The following is a 23885-nucleotide window of genomic DNA, read 5'->3' as shown; positions in this document are numbered from 1 at the left end:
TAGGCTTCTCTGCCAATTACCAAATCCTACCTTTAAAAAAATTATTTTATTTTAAAAGATTAACAATATCTTCGTCGCACATACTTTTTAATTTGAACCTCTCGACAATATCAATGAGAACGAAAATTTGCTCGAATCGTGTAATCTCCTCGCCCCCGTACTGTTTTTTCCTAGACTATTTTTTTCGGTCTATCTAAAATTATTTTTCTTTTTATTTCTGTTTATGGCAACCACCTGCAATCAGGACCTTTCTAGAAGACGTCACGCCGGTTCTCGCTACGCCCCGAAGTTCTGAGAACTTTACACCCATAGCACCCGAAAGCTAACATAACTTTAACACAATGGGCGGTAAACATTTCATAGGGGGAACGGGGGGGGGGGGGGGGGGGGGGGGGAGGGGGGGAGGAAGCACGACAAACCTTCTGTAAAAACAAGCGCTCCACTCTTGTTTTCAGCCTAAGTTCCGGTCTGGCCAGATCACTTTTCATTCATGCATTCATTTATTTACCATTAAAAGTCCTCTTTCGGGGACATTACATAAAGGGGGGGGGGATCAATTACATAACAGTCAACAAAAGATACAACAAAACAGCACCCTTCTCTTCTACGTTCTTTTAGTATACGTCTAATCTGACGAGGATATTTCTGTCTCTTATCGAAATGAACATGCCAAGGTCACATATATGCTCGATTTCGTGCGGATGACGGCTATCGGTACAACCACAAGCCGTTCAATTAGCGTAGAGAGCAGAAACACTGACGGGAAGTTCACCAACTTTATCTTGTGCCACAAAAAATAAACTGTCTAAGGACCCATTCTCCCTCTGTACCCGTAATCGAATTGCTTATAATTGGCACGACGGAGTCAAACGCTCTTGATGATATCCGTTTAGAAGAAAACGTCGCCTGCCAGCGAAGATAACCACCCTCCCAACTCCCTCTCCACGTGGGATGGCTATAAAAATCCACAGAGCATTTATTTTCAAGTCACTCAACCTCTGTCTTCTGCGAAGTTCTAGTTAACACTATTTATTTGTGTTGTGAACACTTGGTTCATTTGGTCGTCACGATGAGGATCGCTTACGTTTTGATAGGACTCGCGGTCCTGGTCGCCCTTGCCGAATCATCACCTCTCAAACGTCGATCATTGTCACAAGAGGACCAGTTTCGTAATGCAATGGGTGAGTTTCTTCGAGTTTTACATGCCCCGCAACCTTCTGCGAGCTTGAACTGACACATACCCGAATTGCCTAGGGTTCATGATCGAGGCTCGAGTCTAGCCGGTCATTAGCTTTCGTTGTTAATCCTTCCTGGTTCTGGAAAGCACTATATTTCGTTTCACCTTGCAATGAACCGCAGCGGACGTTACGTGCCATTATAGAGCCAACCCAATGCCGCATGAGTTTCACGTGACATTCGAATGGAGAGCATCATTGCGCAGGGCGCGCAGTCACGTGATGTCTTCATAGCGTTGGATTGGCTGGAATGGCTCGTAGCGTCCGCGTTCCATGAAGGTTTAGCAACGTTCTCCCTATTGAATGTCACGAAACTCTGAGTACAATTGGAATCCTCAAGTCCATGTTTAGAGTATGACATCAAAAAGGTAGTCCTATATCATAAAAAATGACGCGCTATAAAGGCTGAGTTGAAGGCGGATTAGGCTTACTAAGAAATAAAATATAAATGTGAACAGAAAGGAAACGGTGATGAGCTTGAAAGCAATTGTTAGGGTTCGCGTACACTTGAACTGGACACTTAATGCGACATCAATGTTTCAATATCAGCATGTGTTTATTTGCACCCTTGTTAACTCAAACTTTTGAAATTCTGGAAGTAAATTATTTGTCTCAAAAGAAGCGGACGTACCTTTGTCAGATAAGGGCCTTGATTGTAGTATTCCAAGAGAAGTCAAACCGCCCTAAAATTTCTCAAGCGAAAAAAAAAAAAAAATTACCCAAACGTTTGGGTGATCATTTCGGCCGGTTCGGGAAGATGAATTTAACAATATTTTCATTGATTTTGACCTTTTAAGTTTTGGGGTTACATTCTTTCTAGAGATATGTGCTCAGGCTTCGTATAGTATTCTAGAGTTTATCATTATCATTCATAAATTAGCATCCTTCTTGAAGGCGTATTTTTTCATTTCAGGAATATCTATTTTTAGTCTTTTGAATTAGGGTAAACATACCTGGTTCTATTTTAGGTGAATGCATGACTCAGAAGTTTCACTCTGGAAAACAATTAGCTTTACATGATTTCCTAGGAGAATGTGAGTCTTTGTACTCACTGATGTGTGTTTCTGTATGTGTTATTGTTGGGGTCTCTATGCTTTCACAGAACAAACCTGCATTCAGGGCCTCAACCTTTCGGCCGAAGAAACTGCCACGGTATTGTTTTAGTAACTTGTTAAAACATTTTCGATTGAAGAGTTAATTTCTAGCAAAATACAGTAATACGAAATTCAAATTTCAGATGGAAAGGGTTGAGGAACTCCAGAGGAGCAGCGGGAGTCGTATCGTAAGTTAAACTCCCGACTATTAGCTCTGAGTGGAGTATAGCAGTACACATTCTGATCCTTACTTTTTTCATATCTGTAGATTTTTTACATGAATTGTTGTACTTTCCAATAGAAAGAAAAAATGCTGTTCAAGACACGGAAAACCGTGGCTCTTGAATACAATTAACTGGTCCGGAATATTTTAATGTTGTAAATACAAAGTAAGGAAGAAATTGTAATCAAAACTAAAGTTTCGAATAAGTTAACCTAAAATCAAACAGTATATATATATATAGATTACATAAAAGAATTGTAAGTTTTCTTCGGTGTGATCGAGCATTGTCCATGAATACTCCCAAAATACAACGCTCGGCATACATAGAGCCTGATTGCTCTATATATGTTGGAAAATTCAGTACCCGGATACTTCGTTCGCGCTAATGACTTGTCTAAACCTATGAATTCTCGAGAAAAAAGAAGCATAAGGAAAGTGAACTACACAGAACAGCATGGGCGTCTTGAAGTTAAGATGCTTACTTTTTATCTTCTTATTTCAGCAAAGCCAAGAGGACGTTAACCGACTTATCGTAAGTCGCGCATATTTTTCATTTTTCATATATCCTCATTAGGTCTCGAAAGCTTCATTTTGAAATTCTAATTAACGCAGCACGCGTTCCCGTAGAATTCGGAGTAGTAAATTTATGGCTCTGAAATTAATGTAGAACTTCTCAAAATATGAGAGCGACAATTAGAAAGATTGTTTACACTATGCGCAATGGATCTATGGCACTTGCCTGTTACAAAACTAAAGGAACCGCTTTTTGCTATAGACTCGCTGTAAACAGTAAAGTGTGCCGTGGCAAAAAGATAAAATTCGAATGCAATTCGTGAGTAAGTGATGCTCAGGGTAGACTTTAATTCCTACTTCTTTTTTTTTTTTTTTTTTGCAACATAGTCTCGATAAAAAGGCGGCAAAAATGACAAGACGCTTTAACCAACTTGAGAGAACCACTCAATAACTTTTCTTTTTAAGTTGGTTGTTGTTTTAATATTTTTTCGGTGACTCTATGAGTTCATGTATGTGCAATGCCCGAATATGCGAAAGACAAACATCAGAGAGTCGCATTTTTTTATTATTTTAACCGAGGGAGATTTAGTACCTAAATCAATCACCACCGCAGACGTTATCTCAAAGAAATCGTCATAGTTGGCTCAAGTTCTTGTATCAACTAATTAATAAGCATTAAAAGTATACACCTCTGAAATATTTGCCTTTTCTTCAAGATATACGTCACTATGTTATAGAAGCATGAACTAACACTAACTCCTTTTCGCTCGCGCAATAACAGTTTTGAAGTATCCTTTTCTTCCAAAAACATTAAGAGACTGCAATACAATACAATACAATACAATACAATATTTATTTTGCGTGCTTACCAACAGCCGGCTGGCCTTTGCGGTGAAGCACAATAGCTTTACTAATCGTGTCGTTTTGTAACCATCATTGTCATTATTCCCATTCTATCTTGATTAATTGATCACTTTTGGTAGAGATTTTTGTATTGTTTTATTCTACAACTTATTGGAAAATTGTTTTTTTATTATTTTGTTTGTAACTGTAACTGTAACCCGCTCTTGTTAAAATCGCACCTAGGAACTGCAGTATTAAATAAATAATTAATTTATAGTTAATTAATTTATCATAAAAGGCACGTTATTCATTCTTTTTTCTAAGATCGTGTCGTCTTTTATTTGTGAACGTGCAGGATCAGGAAGCGCCCAGCCGAGCCGTCGCCAACTCCCTCAAGCCGAAAGTTGCCGCCTTGGCTGTAAGTTACGCATACCCTTGCACAGCCTTGTAGGCGTTACAGGAAAAAAGTTACCAAATACGTTACATGTTACATAAAGATAAATGGAACGCGCTACCAACCTACGATACTTCAAAATAAAGGGAACGCGTCACCGACAAAAAGTAACGCACGTTGGTTTTCCGTTACATTTTCTATGAATAAATTAAAACATCTTACTGTCTTGATATTACAAGTAGGCATAAGCGCCATATTTCAAGAAACATTGTTGTGTTTCTTAAAAGAGAGGCAAATGTTCAAGGTATGTTGGGATGAGTGCAAGAACTCGTACAACTTGGCGCTATAAAAACACGAAAAAGGTTAGTGTCATTTATTGAAGTATATTGGGAAGAAGATGCAAGGAGTAAGGTAAGTACATCACCCGTTACACAAAATAAGTAACGTAAGTACGTAATTTGTTACTAGTGAAAAAAATGCAACGCGTTACGGGTAACGCTGTTACTTGTAACGCGTTCCAACCAAAACTGCTCTTGTACGTGCTTTGATTTCCCATGATCGCTGTTTGTTGCAACATCAGATTTCTTAAACATCGCATGCCGCTTTTCACTGAAAAAATCAATTGAAACTCTATGTCCCAAAATCGTAGACCAAACAATCTTTCTCCCGCTATCCGCTTTCAGGTTTCCAAATACTTGACACAGTAAGTTAATGTGTACAGCGCGAACAAGGCTATATATACGTACATACACGTTTTTTTCCTGTTCTCTTACGTTGACTCCAACCTGATGTCTGTGGGACCGACTGGCACATGCATCGTTGGTGTTTTAAACCACGCGCTTGATATTAGTTCGCGTTTAAACTTCCCTAAATTAACAACAATGTTTGTGGTTTCCCGCTCAAAAAGCGGTGAGAGCAGCCATATTGCAAGGTGACAACGACAACGGAAAGAAAGCACAAACGCAAAAGAACATGAACATTATTCGCTCTGTTGCATTAAAGGGCTTAATTATATTTTTAAGTATGAAATAACTACTAAAACTAAGAAAATTATGAGACATTGGATCTCATATACTAAAAGTTCAAGGATTATTATAAACGCCATTTATTAAAAAGTGTAAGATGTGTCTCCTATATATACGTTTTTACCTTTTCAGGAGTGCATAGCAAATGAATTTAAGAAGATGCTTGGACTGCGCCGCCGTCGTTAACGATCATCACCATCCTGCAACGAGCCGACGACGGCCTTATCACTTCGCAGTTTCACTTGAAATAAACCTATTGGTTTGGCTTACTCGCGCCATTTTGACCTCTTCTTTAATCGTGTGCAAAATATTAAAGCGCTTTTGAAAGCACGCTATAAAAAAAAGTACAAACAACATCAGAAATATTTTTTTGCTCATATGCATTCAAGGAGACATTTATCAATAATAAAAAAAAGAGAAGTTCGCGAAATTGCACGCGCTTTTTTTTTTCTATATAGGACCCTTTCATTACTATAGTCGGTTACGAGTCAAGAAGATAGCGGCAAATGCCCCTCAAAGGGAATCTTTCATTTCTCCGCCACCGATCGCGTCCCGTTGTTTATGTGACGTCACGACCTGCACGAACCAATCTTGTTCTGAGGAATGAATATTTTCAACATGGCTGCCGGGCAGATTTACGACTCCAGTATCTTGCAGATATTATTCTGAATTTTAATACGGTTTTTCACTTACCCGAGCATACGTCGCTAAGTCGTAACCGCGTCCAGATTTTATTCGCAATAGGTTCTGCGCGACAGAGTCAGAATCCAGCGATAGCATTGCCATCGAAAAGTTCGATGCGGGAGTTAGGCCTAGCATCATACGCCGAACGCCGTCTGCTTCTCTGCCTCAGGTTGCGTCTCAACATCGTGAAGGCATCGGCTTTTCTCCGCAGTGGTTTCCGTGGAGCGACGTTAAAATGCAGCGCTCACCAAACTCTTCTTTATAAGTGTAGTGGGCTGTGCGGGAGGGGCATAAGTGAACCGCGAACAGAGTAAGTGTCTTCACCCGGTTTTGACCATATCTTTGCTGGCGTTAATAAATAGTCTGTCTACTGAAATGACGCCTTCGAAGCAGTGCGTATTGATCTGTAAAACGTGGCGTCCTTCTCAAGTTTCCGCGTCGCAATAAGCTGCACGGTAATCTATGACTGCGATTGTACCCGCAGGTGCACCATCGCTCGCAATAATCAGTTGTTACATACACGTGGCATACAAATTGTAAAGCCAGTGATGCGTATGTTACGAACCTTTAATTAGCATTGTTTTGGACGTTAAAAAGCTGATGTCTTCTTTTGGAAAAATATCAGAGAATTTCAGGGAAGCAGATTTGGTTCTCTCAAATGCTTCCGAACATTCTGCTTGCTCTCAGAGGCCCTGTCAGTCGTAAGTTTATGCTTCTTAACCCGGGTACGGTGACGCGTGTACCACCACTCGCGTCGCTTCGCGGCCTAAGGTATTACCGGTAAAGACGCACCAACTTTTCCAACTTAATTTAAAAAGAAAATGTGTCCACAATATTAGATCGCAGCATTGGTTTAATAATTTGTAAAATATGAAAAGTATGTCAATAAAAAAGGATTGCAAGGGCAGCTTTCCACTTCATGAATTGTGGCTTTCTTATACGCAAAATATTTATTTAAATCAAAAATTTAAAACATACCGAATACTCGGATGTCCTGACCTTGGTCCGAATGCAAATGGCAGAATAATTTGTCTTGATAACAATAAAATCAACAATGTTTGAATCAAGCAACAGCTCAAACCGCCTAATTACATTTCTGCAGTATGTTTATTTATTTATTTATTTGGTGATACTGCCAGCATTTTGTAGAACGCCCAGGCAGGAGGTGTACAAAAACAATATTCAAAAACAAGCGGAAGCAGTGGAAACAAACAGACAGAGCCACTACTCAACGAAGTGCGAGAGTAGTGCTTCCCTAAAAGTATCTAACGATCTGAAATTCACAACACACTCATATCTAGATACCCATCTCTGCATTACACCAGGCCGTAGCCGCGAACGAGCTCTTCAGAGTCTGCCATCATCTTTCTGGTCTACCTTGGCAAAGACAGACTCATGTAAAAAACATATTGAGCTTCTTGGAGGCAACCTTGCAGTCCTCATTATCAGAGCCTCCATGGAACCAACGGAAAGAAGGGTTCCTGTCGTTTCATCGACACGTTTCATCAACTTTTTACGATTCTCGTTTCATCGACACTGATTGTTTCATCGATACTGCCACACCGTGCTATGAAATTTCATCGACACACAAATTGCACGCTGTAGGAACCTTTTGTTGGGCGTTTATCACTGGGGCACATGTTAAACTATCCGACCAACCCACCCAGTTCATGACGCTTTGCGGCGACAGTCTCCAGCAGTTCATTACAAAAATGCAAAACCACCCAGCCCACCCGCACATGCCGCTTCGCAGCAGCATGTAAGGGTGGTCCTGCCCCCGTGCATGTACCCGTACCCTTGCTTGCCAAATAACCAGCGCACCCCTAACCAAACAAAAATTTTGTCGACGAAACATATCAAGATATGTCAATGATCGAGTGTCGATGAAACAATCTGTTGATAAAACGTCGCAGCGTTGATGAAACGAACTGTCGGGGAAATGTAATTTGATGAAATGAGTGGCACCGCACAAAAGGCCAGTTTCCGAGCCGCGTTACTTAAACACTATCGCAGGCATCATTTTTAGATACCCATTGCCAGACAAAATACACTCTAAACAAAAAAAGAAAATGAATTTCACGCCCCTCTGCTGTTTAAGTTCACGACCTGGAATTGGATAAGGACCCATCAGGCAAATTTGAAATGGTTCTGGACTGGACAGGATGGACTGGTTATCGGCGTTATTGGGTAAAATTATCACGAGTACAGCGGTCTCGGGCCTAAGAGCTAAGGGTTAACGTGGGGCTCCCCAAGCCGAGGGGTATGGTGATTGCACACCAACAGTGGGAAGTGACCACCTACCTATCTGATCTCGTTGCAAGCCTTAGACCTCAGCCTTCAAAAGGCTCTGCATGATTCGTCGTATGGGATAACTTCTTAGCAGCCCATTAGACTGATCCTACAATTCCGCACCAACAGTACATCCCCAGTCCTTCCAGGAGGCGACCCACTTGACCTGGGTGCGAGAAGGGACCCCAAATCGTGACGTGCACTGCATATTTGACCTCTAGGCCAGCTGATGGGGGCACTACAGCAGCACCAACGGAAAAGGGGATTACGCCTGTTACAGACTATAGCATCACAAAACCAATAAATACCTCCATTCATTCTAAACCAGCTTTAGAAGCCACCCAAGCACTCAAAAACGACCTTTCGGTACTTCACAACTCTGTCCTCGGCAACAAGTCTGGCTGCAATCTGTGCATTGCGGTTCTTATCGACTTTAAAAACGTTTCATTTAATCCTCTACATTGCACTAGTCCGGGAGGCTCGAAACTGGGGTCTCTATGGAAGACCTCTTCACTTCATCACAGCGTTTCTGCAAGCTTGAGTCGAACTGAACTAGGCCCAGTTACTGGCATTAGCATTCCCCAGATCTCCGTCGTCTCACTAATCCTTCATCAATGTTGTAGCCTACTTTTCCTCACGTCAAGCAATCGATGCTGTTTTTACGATATATTTCAAGCGAGCGCAATAGCGGCCCTTAAATTCAGGAAATCTATGCCACACCCCTTCAGACTGTACTCCGGCGCACAGGGCAGCCTGCTCCTCATCCACCACGAGGTGTTAGCCAACTCGCCGAAGTGCGAACCAAGAGTCATAATGGCCATCGACTTCAAGGGAACTTTCGGCGTCTCTATTGTGCTTCGAAACGGAGCACTAGCACTGTCATTTTTCTCTCCACTGTGCTAAAACATGGTATTGTTATTCCCAGGGTGGCCTCAGTCGTGTGAATGGCCCACAGACGTCACGCTTGTTTCGTAACAGATCATTAGCGGTTAGAGTTAGCTGCCCGCAGTGCTGACACAGGTTATTGTTATTTTCAGAGTGGCCTCGGTCGTGTGAATGGCCACCGACGTCCAGTTAATGTTTCGAAACAGATCATTGGCAGTTAGAGTTAGCTGCCCGCAGTGCTGACGCACGTTATTGTTATACCGTCTGCTTCCTTCTCCGGGAGAGGAGGAAGCAGACGGACTGCTAGAGAGGAGAGGGGAAGCTTCCTCCTCTTATCTCCAGCATTTCGTCTACTTCCTCCCCCCCGTCTTCCTTTCCTTCGCCTTACCTTCTTGAGTTGTAACTTACTATAATGAAACAGTATACCGGACATGTTGCTTTTTGAAACAACCACAACTTATGAAAGATTGATAAGACCCTGCTGGTATGTCTGTTTTTAATCTTTAGTGGAAAGACCGATCTTCCCTAGCGTTCGGTGCATGTGTGAGTGTGAAGCCGCCATAACTTTAGTTCACAAGAGGCAGGCGGCAGTGCTTAAGACACCTCGTGCCGTCTCGTGCTTTGCACGCGCAGAGCTGCAGCGATGTCGGGGCACATGCAGAAAGACGCAAGTTTCCTCCATTCATTGCGGCAGCGGTGGCTTAGCCGAACTGGCCCGTGAAATCGGTCTACTACAACTAAAGAAATGGAAATTATTTGTGTAAGTTCGATAATTCCTTGCTCAATATCTGCTAAATATAATTGCTACGTGTACATCCTTTAAAGAAATGCTAAAGCAAATTTTAGAGCGCAACTGTTAGGGGCCTGTTCCCGGCTTGAGCGGCGTCGCCGTCGGCGTCACCAAGGTCACCCCAAGGTCACGTGACCCCCAAGGTCATTCCAAGGTCATGTGACCCCCAAGGTCACCGCACGGGCACGTGACCACCAAGGTCATCACAAGGTCGCGTGACCCCCAAGGTCACCCCAAGGTCACGTGACCCCCAGAAGTCATGTGACCCCCAAGATCACGTGACATCCAAGGTCACGTGACTCCACAAGTCACGTGACTCCCCCGAGGTGACGTGACCCCCCGAGGTCACGTGACCACTCCGAGGTCGCGTGACCCCCTCAGGGTCACGTGAACCCCTCTCACGAGGTCACGTGACCCCCCTCTCCCGAGGTCACGTGACCCCCGATGACATCATCGTCATCCGCATCGTCATCGTCATAATTGCTGATGGCGTTATCAGTGACGTCACTTATGACGTCCCGGCATCCGCATCGTCATCGTCATCATCACTGATGACGTCATCGGTATTCGCATCGTTATCGTCACTGATGACGTCATCGGAATCGTCACGTGACCCCCCAAGGTCACGTGACCTACCCCCCCCCCCCAGTACCCTTCCCTCCTCCTCCTCAAAAGCTGCTCTCGAATTCGGCGTTAAAGGGACTGTAAACGGCCTTCACTTTTTGATTTCAGAAAAGAACGCAGAAGCGCTAGGCGGGGCGCTACAAACCCGAAAGCATCACCCATAAAGCGATATCTCCAACGCATGGTCGTACAATTGGGAAAGAAGAGCGCGCTTGAACAATGGCGAAAAACGCCCATAACGTCGCGATTCTCGTTTCCTCCTCTTCTCGTTTTGACTCCGCGACGACGCGAAAAGGGAGGGGAGCAAGGCAACACCACAGCAAGGCCGTTTCCCCCCTCCTCAACTCTTCTGCAGGAGACACGACGTCGCGATTCTCACTCAATCGCATCCTTATTTTACAAAAATACGGCCATCCATTTTAGATATCGCTTTATGAGTGGTGTTTTGGGGTTTTTGGCACCCCATTAAATACTCCGGCTAACTTATTTTGTGAAATTCAAATTTCGGTTCAGCATCCATTCGAGGCCAGTTCACACATACACTATACCTCTGCTGCAGGGTTCGGAATCTAGTTGAAGCCTTTAAAGTGATCGCATAAGTCGGTTTGGAGATGCATCACGCTACGATTTACGACGGAGGTGCCCGAAGTTAGTAGAATCACTGCATCAAAGGTTCAAAGAACAAACTTACCCGAGTAAAAGGTAAAAATATGATAACTATTTTTTTCTACATACGGCGCCCGTCTGCTAACTGTGCACCGTCTGACCGGCTGAATAACCGACAGATGGCGACGTGTGCCCCTCCGGCTTGTCGCTGCTCAGCAGCCGCCCAGTCGCACCGAAACCAGACAACCTTTCTGTGTCATAAACGGTGCACACTTTTTTATTTTATTTTCACTCCCAACAAAACATTAAATGGACACAAAAATAATCAAACCGATGTTCGTCGAATAATTTCAGCTACATGTGGTGAGCTTTTGGCGTGACCGTGGAGGATATTCGTCGAATAATTTCCGCTACATGCGATGAGCTTTTGGTGTGATCGTGGAGCTACTGAGCTACCATAAGGCGTCGGTGCCGTTGCCGCCATCTGTTGGTTGTTGTGCCAGTCCGAGGGTGCGTATATAGCACACGAGTGCCATTAGTAGAAAAAACCTGTTTTTTTTTTATTTTTTACTCGCATTAGGTTCATTTCTTGAAATTTTTTCTGCGATGCTTTCACCACCTTCAGGCACTTCTGTGGTAAATCGTAGCACGATACATTGTGAAGCCAATTTATCTGGTGATTGGAAATCGTAAGGTCCCAGATTCGGGACCTTACGATAGAGTAGTACTATTAGTAAGTTCCGGGAATAGTGCTGATTTTGTTCTTTGGTAATGATCCGAGACTGATACACTGCTGCAGAAATGGGCAAAATACATGTAAATATGTATCGATATACAATTACAAAATACTTCGTCAAAAATGTATTTAATTACAATTCTAATTACATTTTCAAAAAAAGCATTTAAGTACAAGATACAAATACAACCAAATATATTTGGTCTCATCCAAATACTTTTCCAAATACATTCCTCAAAATTTGCGCCAGCGACTTCAGGGCACCTGCAACGGGATTCTGAGTATCCCATTTTAATTTTGCATCACACACTCGGGAGTTAGTGTGCGAGGCTCTAGTAACGTAATGGAAATATAATCACAAAAAAATGTAATCAGCTTGGACGTAATAGGTGAAAAAAGTACAGAGCTTCAAGCAGATTTTTTTGTCGATTACATTTTGGTATAGACCGACAAAGAACCGAGACGACCAAGACGCGCAGAACTAGCTAGAGAATTTTTTATTGTTGCAAATCGCACCAGTTACGAAAATCTGGGCGACCCGCTCATTTAGAATGTTCCAGGCAAAAAGAGGGATAAAAATCAGGCTGGAAAGCATCACAAGTTGTCACAAGCACCTATTTAGCCAGTCTGCCTATGAACGTCTTTTTCGTCATTATTCTTGCCCTGGACTAGCACCGTAATCACAAAGTCACTAAACGCTTGTGCTTGATTGAGAGACACTGCATTCGGTGCAGAACGTAGTTTTCTTCCTGCTCTGGACAGTGACAGTAAATTTGAGGGATGTATTTTCGCCCACAAACTTGTATTTAATTACAATTGTATGGAAACACCCACGTTTCAGTATTTAAATACGCAAGTCAAATACATTACCCAATTTTTAATTAGATACAAATGCAAAACACACAAAGTATTTGAAATACGTATTCCAAATACTTGTATTTGAAATACTGCCCATCCCTGCACTGCTGTATCAGTGCTAAGGTAAGTTCAAGTCAGCACTGTTTTACTGTTGATTTAGCTCGGTGCCGCATATCTGAACTATCCTTTATAGACATTATTCAAAAAGTTGATGACTCTTGCATGTTTACAGTGCACACGATTATGATAATGGTAAGACTTTTGCTTCGTCCGCCAAGTGATTGTGCGAGAGTGAAGAAAATTATTGTTCGAGTAAATTGCTGGAAATGCATATTAATTTCAATTTCTTAAGCTTACATTTAGCAGTACAGGGATCCTACAGTTTTTGCCATGGGTCGTTTTGTTTGGTCTGACTTTTCAAAAGCATGCAACACGCTGCCAATTTTCAGGCTTTGTACTTTTTTGCGTGCTTGATGACATTTTTGCAGGACTGTCGCTCACTCCTAAAGTTACTGAGGCCATGAAGCGATAAAAAATGAGACTAGCGCAAAAGGGTAGATAGTTATAAACATGTTTGATATGCACTGTTACATGCCTTACATATGCCTTACAAAAAACTTCCCCTCTCGCCCACTCCTACCTAGCCGCTCCAAACAACTCCTGCCGAGGTGTTATACGCGGAGTACCCTCGGGGGCCACCCCCGACGAGACCATCAATGATATGTAGTCTTATCAAGCTGACATCCTTCACGTAAGGCGAATGGGCTCAACAGGTTCAGCCATCATCCCCTTCATCGGAACCCATGGCCGTTACACAGCGTACTACCACCGCCTTCAATTTCGCTGCCGTCCCTACAACCCTCGAGCCCATCATTGCAACAGCTCTGTCAAGTACGGGCATCGTACGCTGGCCTGCCCGGGCAACCAGAGCCGCTGCCCCAAGTGTTCCACCACCCTGGCCCGCCCACACTAATCTCATCTCTGCACTCCCTTGTTAGCGTTGCTTCAACTCGCAGTGTGGTTCTCAAACAGGGCACTTGGTCCTGAATAAGCTCCTGCACCTTCACTCACTCCACGAGACGCAACCCTTAACAGTTCTAGTGCTATGTAAAGCGTGGATGCAGAATTCGGTCTATGACAGTCACTTTGTCAATTGCTACAGCGGAGCACACTGCTTACAGAAAAGATCGTGCTAAGAACTGTAGAGGCGTACTGGTCGCTTTTCTATTGCCCTTTTGGCGATGCCATGACCTGGAGCTGGAACTTCCCACAAGCATGGCAAGGGGCTGCTATGTTGTGCGTGCTACCTGGCTTCCGTGAAAGCTGAGTTCTATGACCTGCCCAGCGAGCCACTGGTGCTCATTAACACGAATTAATTAAATGTGTGCATACTAGAAGTCTTGAAGTTGAGTCGCTCAGAGTGCAGTGTATACAATGGAACCATTTCCAGTGGCCCAAACGCTCGACAGTTCGACTGTACAGTGTGCTCTCTCCAATTATTCTCAACATGTTTATTAATCGTGATAATGCCTCCCTGGAATCAACTCCACTGCTGTTACGGACGACCTGATACTGGTGCCGCTTATCACGTGACCCCAGAAACCACCAGGGCTTGCAGAACAACATCGACAAGGTCTACTATAAAGAGCCATGGAGCTACGCTTCTTCACACAGTATGACGACAGTTTTGTTCAAAACGCGCAGAACACTGGGTTTTGTACTTAGCGTGTCCAGCAGAACAGGCCATAACACACTTAGGTGCCTTTCACAGCCCTGGTCCTGCCACACCTTGAGTATCGCAGCTCCATATGAGACTCCTATGAGGTTGAACTTGTAAGACCAGTTGAAAGTGTTCATCGAAGGGCAACTTACACTATTCTTCGGCACTCAAGCTCACTCCGGATCACTCACTGTTTTGACATTGGCTAGAATTCTGCCCCTTCACTGGACGACCAGAGTTGATCTCAAGTGTGGCCCTCCAGCGGGTTGTCTTATTATGCCTCCTAAAGAAGGCTCTGGAACTGCACGTTCACGAAACAGCACTGAAGGGAGTTGTTTGCAAGAATTGTGCCGGTGCCTTTCAACCGTTTCCTACTGTAGAGCAACAGCCTTCGTTTTTGGTGTGGTCTTCACTGTTCTGGCCATCTCTTTATGTGCACTCACGCAGAACCCCCCTAACAATCATAACAAACTCGAAAACATCTGTAGACAGGAAACTCGCCACCTTCACTCCCAGTGAGGTAGAGCAGTGCCTATGTGCTTTAACGTGAATTGCAAACGTTTGCTTAATTTTAATTTTGTGTCTCCACCCACCTTTTTTATTAGTTCCTTTTTCAAGGTACTGCAGGTTTCTTGGTATAGTCTTTGGCCTCTTTACTATAAGGAATTGCTCTTAGCAGGATTGAACGATAAAAGCACCTCTAACGCTTTTATCCTCTACTATGGTACTCTTTGGCACACAACTGTACTATTTTATTCAACCTAACAAAAAACGGGTTTTATATCCGTTAACTAAGAAACGGACACACAGTCCGTCGAAATTACGACAGAGTGTTTGTAAAATTACGGAACTTTTTACAGAGTACCAATAAGCGCTGCTAGTGGCGGAAGCTGGTAGTACGAACGGCCATCCATGGCCTCCGAGACCCGGAGATTTCGGATGCCATGGGCCATACTTTCATAAATTCATCCCGGTTACTTTTGGGTCCCCTTATATGTCCACTGCTTTATGATTAGACCATTATTTTGTCGGGAGAAAAACTGAGCAATTGAAAGGACCGTGATGCCATTTTTCACTCTTACAGGCTTGCGTGGCAAGTGGACTCCTGAAGATTCTCGGACTTCAGCGTTAGGGGTGGCCACCGCTACGGAACACAGGGCCGCTGGACGGATGGCATCTGCAGCCTGGGAAAATGTTCGTTAAAACGAAAATGGAAATTTGTATTAGTGCCAGATCCTACTCAAAAAAAGATTTGTGTGTCGTTTGGGCAACTTATAAAAGATATTTTGAACGAACTTGCGGATAGATGTGATAGCTGGTTACGCATCAATATGTGTTGCCATCTGTTCAACACAGTTAGAACGCGCTCCGCTAAATCTAAACGGGTTTTACGTAGTGGATTTCCCAAATGTGACGGATGCTCACAAAAAGTTGAGGTACCTATACAGTATATTATTTCGTTGATATGCCGTGTTGCCATCCAGCATAGCAGGTCTTGGTTAGCTGAAAATGAGGGGTTCCGCCCACACAGTGAGATCAAGTGAGGCGCCAAAGTAAGGGTCGAGTATTTTGGTCCTTCAAGCAGTTTCATTAAATAAAATATTTATATGTTTGTTTGACTGGCTGATTGTTTTTTATTGATTGACTGTTGGCTGTTATTTTTTTTTCTTCTTGTTTTAAGAAAAGAAGATATGGATATTTTATATATTTAATTCGCCTTTATACGGCTATTGTAATGCATAACAGTGGCTAAATGTTTTAAACGTTTATCAGACGTTTATCACTTGCAGCTTGAACGAGTGGCTCGTGCCAACCTCGTATTGGCACCACGGTGCAATGAGCGCTGCTGTCTTTCTCTGGAGAACCACGGAACGCATTCTGAGCATGCGCATTAGCACTCTTCTGCGGAACATTTGATGCCGTGCATCCGTCCATGGGACTCGGAATTTTTAGACTGGGCGATAATAAATAACAACGTGTATACAAAGCTAAAAAGGTGTTGTACCGCGTAAAAATGCAAAAACACGTCACGAATGCTTGTTACGCCCAGGATAATAGCCTACGTAATTCTAACGTAAATTAATTTTTTGTAGCTTTCTTATTTTATATATATATATATATATATATATATATATATATATATATATATATATATATATATATATATGAGCTATTTAGTTTATATAAGTTGTAATTATTTAATTTAAGTTGGATTTATTTAACTTGTATGGAGTAACGTTGATTCACACCTAATACGTTTTACTCTATTTACAAATATTTATTTAATATACAAGTGTTGCTTGTGTGAGTGTGTGGGTGCAATAATTTACTCACTCACCTACACAGGTACGCAGAGAAGGAAAGAGAAATAGAGAGAGAGAGATGTGGAAATTGTTGATGTTAGGTCATCGTAGTCCAATGTCATACGGCGTTGCTCGTGCAGAGCTAAAGAAAAGAAACTGCTGGAGTTCATGGGTCATACCTGCTCTAAGAGGAGGGGAAAGCTGCTCCTCAAGGATCACAGCCGCCCCTGAAGGAGAAACCGAGTCGGTCCTAGAAAGTTGCCTCCCCCCGCCCTCCACCCCCCTCCCCCCTTTCACCCCACGCACACAGACACACACATTTAGGGGTTCGTTGGCACCCAAGCAGCACAGTTTTCCTGGTCCAAACGTTCTTCGTCTGACTGTGCGAGGGCCTGGATGCCCCTAAAAAAACAAGGTATAACATAGCTTTATATTTTTTTGCCCAGAGTCTGGATATTTTATAGCTAAATTGCCAAAACAATGCCAGAGTTAGGCTTACCTGAACGAGTGTTTTGTTATTCCCTGGCTTCTTTGGGCCCTGCTCAGTTCCCGAAGAAATGCCAAAATTAGGATTCACCTCTGCCTGTTTGATTTTCACTTGGTAACTTAGAGCCTAAATTGCCAAACAAGTGTCAGAACTAGGCTTCTCTGCCAATTACCAACTCCTACCTTTAAAAAAATTATGTTATTTTAAAAGATTAACAATATCTTCGTCGCACATACTTTTTAATTTGAACCTCTCGACAATATCAATGAGAACGAAAATTTGCTCGAATCGTGTAATCTCCTCGCCCCCGTACTGTTTTTTCCTAGACTATTTTTTTCGGTCTATCTAAAATTATTTTTCTTTTTATTTCTGTTTATGGCAACCTCCTGCAATCAGGACCTTTCTAGAAGACGTCACGCCGGTTCTCGCTACGCCCTGAAGTTCTGAGAACTTTACACCCATAGCACCCGAAAGCTAACATAACTTTAACACAATGGGCGGTAAACATTTCATAGGGGGAACGGGGGGGGAGGGGGGGAGGAAGCACGACAAACCTTCAGTAAAAACTAGCGCTCCACTCTTGTTTTCAGCCTAACTTCCGGTCTGGCCAGATCACTTTTCATTCATGCATTCATTTATTTACCATTAAAAGTCCTCTTTCGGGGACATTACACAAAGGGGGGGGGGGGGATCAATTACATATCAGTCAACAAAAGATACAACAAAACAGCACCCTTCTTTTCTACGTTCTTTTAGTATACGTCTAATCTGACGAGGATATTTCTGTCTCTTATCGAAATGAACATGCCAAGGTCACATATATGCTCGATTTCGTGCGGATGACGGCTATCGGTACAACCACAAGCCGTTCAATTAGCGTAGAGAGCAGAAACACTGACGGGAAGTTCACCAACTTTATCTTGTGCCACAAAAAATAAACTGTCTAAGGACCCATTCTCCCTCTGTACCCGTAATCGAATTGCTTATAATTGGCACGACGGAGTCAAACGCTCTTGATGATATCCGTTTAGAAGAAAACGTCGCCTGCCAGCGAAGATAACCACCCTCCCAACTCCCTCTCCACGTGGGATGGCTATAAAAATCCACAGAGCATTTATTTTCAAGTCACTCAACCTCTGTCTTCTGCGAAGTTCTAGTTAACACTATTTATTTGTGTTGTGAAGACTTGGTTCATTTGGTCGTCACGATGAGGATCGCTTACGTTTTGATAGGACTCGCGGTCCTGGTCGCCCTTGCCGAATCATCACCTCTCAAACGTCGATCATTGTCACAAGAGGACCAGTTTCGTAATGCAATGGGTGAGTTTCTTCGAGTTTTACATGCCCCGCAACCTTCTGCGAGCATGAACTGACACATATCCGAATGGCCCAGGGTTCAAGATCGAGGCTCGAGTCTAGCCGGTCATTAGCTTTCGTTGTTAATCCTTCCTGGTTCTGGAAAGCACTATATTTCGTTTCACCTTGCAATGAACCACAGCGGACGTTACGAGCCATTATAGAGCCAACCCAATGCCGCATGAGTTTCACGTGACATTCGAATGGAGAGCATCATTGCGCAGGGCGCGCAGTCACGTGATGTCTTCATAGCGTTGGATTGGCTGGAATGGCTCGTAGCGTCCGCGTTCCATGAAGGTTTAGCAACGTGCTCCCTATTGACTGTCACAAAACTCTGAGTACAATTGGAATCCTCAAGTCCATGTTTAGAGTATGACATCAAAAAAGTAGTTCTATATCATAAAAAATGACGCGCTATAAAGGCTGAGTTGAAGGCTGATTAGGCTTACTAAAAATGAAATATAAATGTGAACAGAAAGGAAACGGTGATGAGCTTGAAAGCAATTGTTAGCGTTCGCGTGCACTTGATCTGGACGCTTAATGCGACATCAATGTTTCAATATCAGTATGTGTTTGTTTGCACCCTTGTTAACTCAAACTTTTGAAATTCAGGAAGAAAATTATTTGTCTCAAAAGAAGCGGACGTACCTTTGTCAGATAAGGGCCTTGATTGTAGTATTCCAAGAGAAGTCAAACCGCTCTAAAATTTTTTAAGCGAAAAAAAAAAAAAACAAATTACCCAAACGTTTGGGTGATCATTTCGGCCGGTTCGGGAAGATGAACTTAACAATATTTTCATTGATTTTGACCTTTTAAGTTTTGGGGTTACATTCTTTCTAGAGATATGTGCTCAGGCTTCGTATAGTATTCTAGAGTTTATCATTATCATTCATAAATTAGCATGCTTCTTGAAGGCGTATTTTTTCATTTCAGGAATATGTATTTTTAGTCTTTTGAATTAGGGTAAACATACGTGGTTCTATTTTAGGTGAATGCATGACTCAGAAGTTTCACTCTGGAAAACAATTAGCTTTACATGATTTCCTAGGAGAATGTGAGTCGTTGTACTCATTGATGTATGTTTCTGTATATGTTATTGTTGGGGTCTCTATGCTTTCACAGAACACACCTGCATTCAGGGCCTCAACCTATCGGCCGAAGAAACTGCCACGGTATTGTTTTAGTAACTTGTTAAAACAATTTCGATTGAAGAGTTTATTTCTAGGAAAATACAGTAATACGAAATTCAAATTTCAGATGGAAAGAGTTGAGGAACTGCAGAGGAGCAGCGGGAGTCGTATCGTAAGTTAAACTCCCGACTATTAGCTCTGAGTTGAGTATAGCAGTATACATTCTGATCCCAACTTATTTCATATCTGTAGATTTTCGACATGAATTGTTGTACTCTCCAATAGATAGAAAAAATGCTCTTCAAGACACGGAAAACCGTGGCTCTTGAATACAATTAACTGGTCCGGAATATTTTAATGGTGTAAATACAAAGTACGGAAGAAATTGTAATCAAAACTAAAGTTTCGAATAAGTTAACCTAAAATCAAACAGTATATATATATATAGATTACATAAAAGAATTGTAAGTTTTCTTCGGTGTGATCGAGCATTGTCTACGAATACTCCCAAAATACAACGCTCAGCATACATAGAGCCTGATCGCTCTATATATGTTGGAAAATTCAGTACCCGGATACTTCGTTCGCGCTAATGACTTGTCTAAACCTATGAATTCTCGAGAAAAAAGAAGCATAAGGACAGTGAACTACACAGAACAGCATGGGTGTCTTGAAGTTAAGATGCTTACTTTTTATCTTCTTATTTCAGCAAAGCCAAGAGGACGTTAACCGACTTATCGTAAGTCGCGCATTTTTTTCATTTTTCATATATCCTCATTAGATCTCGAAAGCTTCATTTTGAAATTCTAATTAACGCAGCACGCGTTCCCGTAGAATTCGAAGTAGTAAATTTATGGCTCTGAAATTAATGTAGAACTTCTCAAAATATGAGAGAGACAATTAGAAAGATTGTTTACACTATCCGCAATGGATCTATCGCACTTGCCTGTTACAAAACTAAAGGAACCGCTTCTTGCTATAGCCTCGCTGTAAACAGTAAAGTGTGCCGTGGCAAAAAGATAAAATTCGGATGCAATTCGTGAGTAAGTGATGCTCAGGGTAGACTTTAATTCCTACCTCTTTTTTTTGCAACACAGTTTCGATAAAAAGGCGGCAAAAATGACAAGACGCTTTCACCAATTTGAGAAAACCACTCAATAACTTTTCTTTTTAAGTTGGTTGTTGTTTTAATATTTTTTCGGTGACTCTATGAGTTCATGTATGTGCAATGCCGGAATATGCGAAAGGCAAGCATCAAAGAGTCGCATTTTTTTATTATTTTAACCGAGGGAGATTTAGTACCTAAATAAATCACCACCGCAGACGTTATCTCAAAGAAATCGTCATAGTTGGCTCAAGTTCTTGTATCAACTAATTAATAAGCATTAAAAGTATACACCTCTAAAATATTTGCCATTTCTTCAAGATATACGTCACTATATTATAGAAGCATGAACTAATACTAACTCCTTTTCGCTCGCGCAATAACAGTTTTGAAGTATCCTTTTCTTCCAAAAACATTAAGAGACTGCAATACAATACAAAACAATACAATACAATATTTATTTTGCGTGCGTACCAACAGCCGGCTGGCCTTTGCGGTAAAGCACAATAGCCTTACTAATCGTGTCGTTTTGTAACCATCATTGTCATTATTCCCATTCTATCTTGATTAATTGATCACTTTTGGTAGAGATTTTTGTATTGTTTTATTCTACAACTTATTGGAAAATTGTTTTTTTATTATTTTGTTTGTAACTGTAACTGTAACCCGCTCTTGTTAAAATCGCACCTAGGAACTGCAGTATTAAATAAATAATTAATTTATAGTTAATTAATTTATCATAAAAGGCACGTTATTCATTCTTTTTTCTAAGATCGTGTCGTCTTTTATTTGTGAACGTGCAGGATCAGGAAGCGCCCAGCCGAGCCGTCGCCAACTCCCTCAAGCCGAAAGTTGCGGCCTTGGTTGTAAGTTACGCATACCCTTGCACAGCCTTGTAGGCGTTACAGCAAAAAGTTACCAAATACGTTACATGTTACATAAAGATAAATGGAACGCGCTACCAACCTACGATACTTCAAAATAAAGGGAACGCGTCACCGACAAAAAGTAACGCACGTTGGTTTTCCGTTACCTTTTCTATGAATAAATTAAAACATCTTACTGTCTTGATATTACAAGTATGCATAAGCGCCATATTTCAAGAAACATTGTTGTGTTTCTTAAAAGAGAGGCAAATGTTCAAGGTATGTTGGGATGAGTGCAAGAACTCGTACAACTTGGTGCTATAAAAACACGAAAAAGGTTAGTGTCATTTATTGAAGTATATTGGGAAGAAGATGCAAGGAGTAAGGTAAGTACATCACCCGTTACACAAAATAAGTAACGTAAGTACGTAATTTGTTACTAGTGCAAAAAATGCAACGCGTTACCGGTAACGCTGTTACTTGTAACGCGTTCCAACCAAAACTGCTCTTGTACGTGCTTTTATTTCCCATGATCGCTGTTTGTTGCAACATCAGAGTTCTTAAACATCGCATGCCGCTTTTCACTGAAAAAATCAATTGAAACTCTATGTCCCAAAATCGTAGACCAAATAATCTTTCTCCCGCTATCCGCTTTCAGGTTTCCAAATACTTGACACAGTAAGTTAATGTGTACAGCGCGAACAAGGCTATACATACGTACATACACGTTTTTTCCTGTTCTCTTACGTTGACTCCAACCTGATGTCTGTGGGACCGACTGGCACATGCATCGTTGGTGTTTTAAACCACGCGCTTGATATTAGTTCACGTCTAAACCTCCCTAAATTACCAACAATGTTTGTGGTTTCCCTCTCAAAAAGCGGTGAGAGCAGCCATATTGCAAGGTGACCCCGAAAACCGAAAGAAAGCGCAAGCGCAAAACAACATGAACATTATTCGCTCTGTTGCATTAAAGGGCTTAATTATATTTTTAAGTATGAAATAATTACTAAAACTAAGGGAATTATGAGACATTGGATCTCATATACTAAAACTTCAAGGATTATTATAAACTCCATTTATTAAAAAGTGTAAGATGTGTCTCCTATATATACGTTTTTACCTTTTCAGGAGTGCATAGCAAATGAATTTAAGAAGTTGCTTGGACTGCGCCGCCGTCGTTAACGATCATCACCATCCTGCAACGAGCCGACGACGGCCTTATCACTTCGCAGTTTCACTAGAAATAAACCTATTGGTTTGGCTTACTCGCGCCATTTTGACCTCTTCTTTAATCGTGTGCAAAATATTAAAGCGCTTTTGAAAGCACGCTATAAAAAAGAAGTACAAACAACATCAGAAATATTTTTTTGCTCATATGCATTCAAGGAGACATTTATCAATAATAAAAAAAAGAGAAGTTCGCGAACATTGCACGTGCTTTTTCTTTTTTTATATAGGACCCTTTCATTACTATAGTCGGTTACAAGTCAAGAAGATAGCGGCAAATGCCCCTCATGGGAAATCTATTATTCCTCTGCCACCGATCGCGTCCCGTTGTTTATGTGACGTCACGACCTGCACGAACCAATCTTGTTCTGGGGAATGAATATTTTTAACATGGCTGCCGGGCAGATTTTCTACGACTCCAGTATCTTGCAGATATTATTCCGTATTTTAATGCGGTTTTTCACTTACCCGACCATTCGTCGCTAAGTCGTAACCGCGTCCACTTTTATTCGCAATAGGTTCTGCGCGACAGCGTCAGAATCCAGCGACAGCATTGCCATCGAAAAGTTCGATGCGGGAGTTAGGCCTAGCATCATACGTCGAACGCCGTCTGCTTCTCTGCCTCAGGTTGCGCCTCAACATCGTGACGGCATCGGCTTTTCTCCGCAGTGGTTTCCGTGGAGCGACGTTAAAATGCAGCGGTCACCAAACTCTTCTTGATAAGTGTAGTGGGCTGTGCGGGAGGGGCATAAGTGAACCGCGAACACAGTAAGTGTCTTCACCCGATTTCGACCGTATCTTTGCTGGCGTTAATAAATAGTCTGTCTACTGAAATGACGCCTTCGAAGCAGTACGTAATGATCTGTAAAACGTGGCGTCCTTCTCAAGTT

General features: G+C 42.1%; 2 protein-coding genes across 2 annotated transcripts; both read left to right on the top strand.

Moving 5' to 3' along the window:
* The first annotated feature begins 990 nt into the window (after nt 1–990).
* On the top strand, nt 991–5596 carry LOC115330161. The gene is made up of 6 exons (XM_040214850.3): nt 991–1181; nt 2338–2387; nt 2473–2517; nt 3055–3084; nt 4264–4326; nt 5460–5596. The coding sequence occupies exons 1-6, from the start codon at nt 1070–1072 to the stop codon at nt 5511–5513; spliced, it is 354 nt and encodes a 117-aa protein (XP_040070784.1). The 5' UTR covers nt 991–1069; the 3' UTR covers nt 5514–5596.
* Nucleotides 5597–18437: 12841 nt separating this feature from the next.
* LOC115330164 lies at nt 18438–23033 on the top strand. The gene is made up of 6 exons (XM_040214854.3): nt 18438–18628; nt 19787–19836; nt 19922–19966; nt 20504–20533; nt 21703–21765; nt 22897–23033. The coding sequence occupies exons 1-6, from the start codon at nt 18517–18519 to the stop codon at nt 22948–22950; spliced, it is 354 nt and encodes a 117-aa protein (XP_040070788.1). The 5' UTR covers nt 18438–18516; the 3' UTR covers nt 22951–23033.
* Nucleotides 23034–23885: the final 852 nt, after the last annotated feature.

Source organism: Ixodes scapularis, unplaced genomic scaffold (genome assembly GCF_016920785.2).
Source record: "Ixodes scapularis isolate PalLabHiFi unplaced genomic scaffold, ASM1692078v2 PGA_scaffold1__304_contigs__length_218370807, whole genome shotgun sequence".
Taxonomy (NCBI): Eukaryota; Metazoa; Arthropoda; class Arachnida; order Ixodida; family Ixodidae; genus Ixodes; species Ixodes scapularis.
The sequence above is the reverse complement of the archived record's forward strand: the minus strand, read 5'-3'. Positions and strand labels throughout refer to the sequence as shown.

Coding starts and splice junctions, on each gene's coding strand:
- LOC115330161 (XM_040214850.3), top strand. CDS start 1,070: ATGAGGATCGCTTACGTTTTGATAGGACTCGCGGTCCTGGTCGCCCTT. Junction 1,182..2,337: donor CCAGTTTCGTAATGCAATGG/GTGAGTTTCTTC, acceptor ATGCTTTCACAG/AACAAACCTGCATTCAGGGC. Junction 4,327..5,459: donor CGAAAGTTGCCGCCTTGGCT/GTAAGTTACGCA, acceptor TTACCTTTTCAG/GAGTGCATAGCAAATGAATT.
- LOC115330164 (XM_040214854.3), top strand. CDS start 18,517: ATGAGGATCGCTTACGTTTTGATAGGACTCGCGGTCCTGGTCGCCCTT. Junction 19,967..20,503: donor GGAGCAGCGGGAGTCGTATC/GTAAGTTAAACT, acceptor TTCTTATTTCAG/CAAAGCCAAGAGGACGTTAA. Junction 20,534..21,702: donor AGGACGTTAACCGACTTATC/GTAAGTCGCGCA, acceptor GTGAACGTGCAG/GATCAGGAAGCGCCCAGCCG.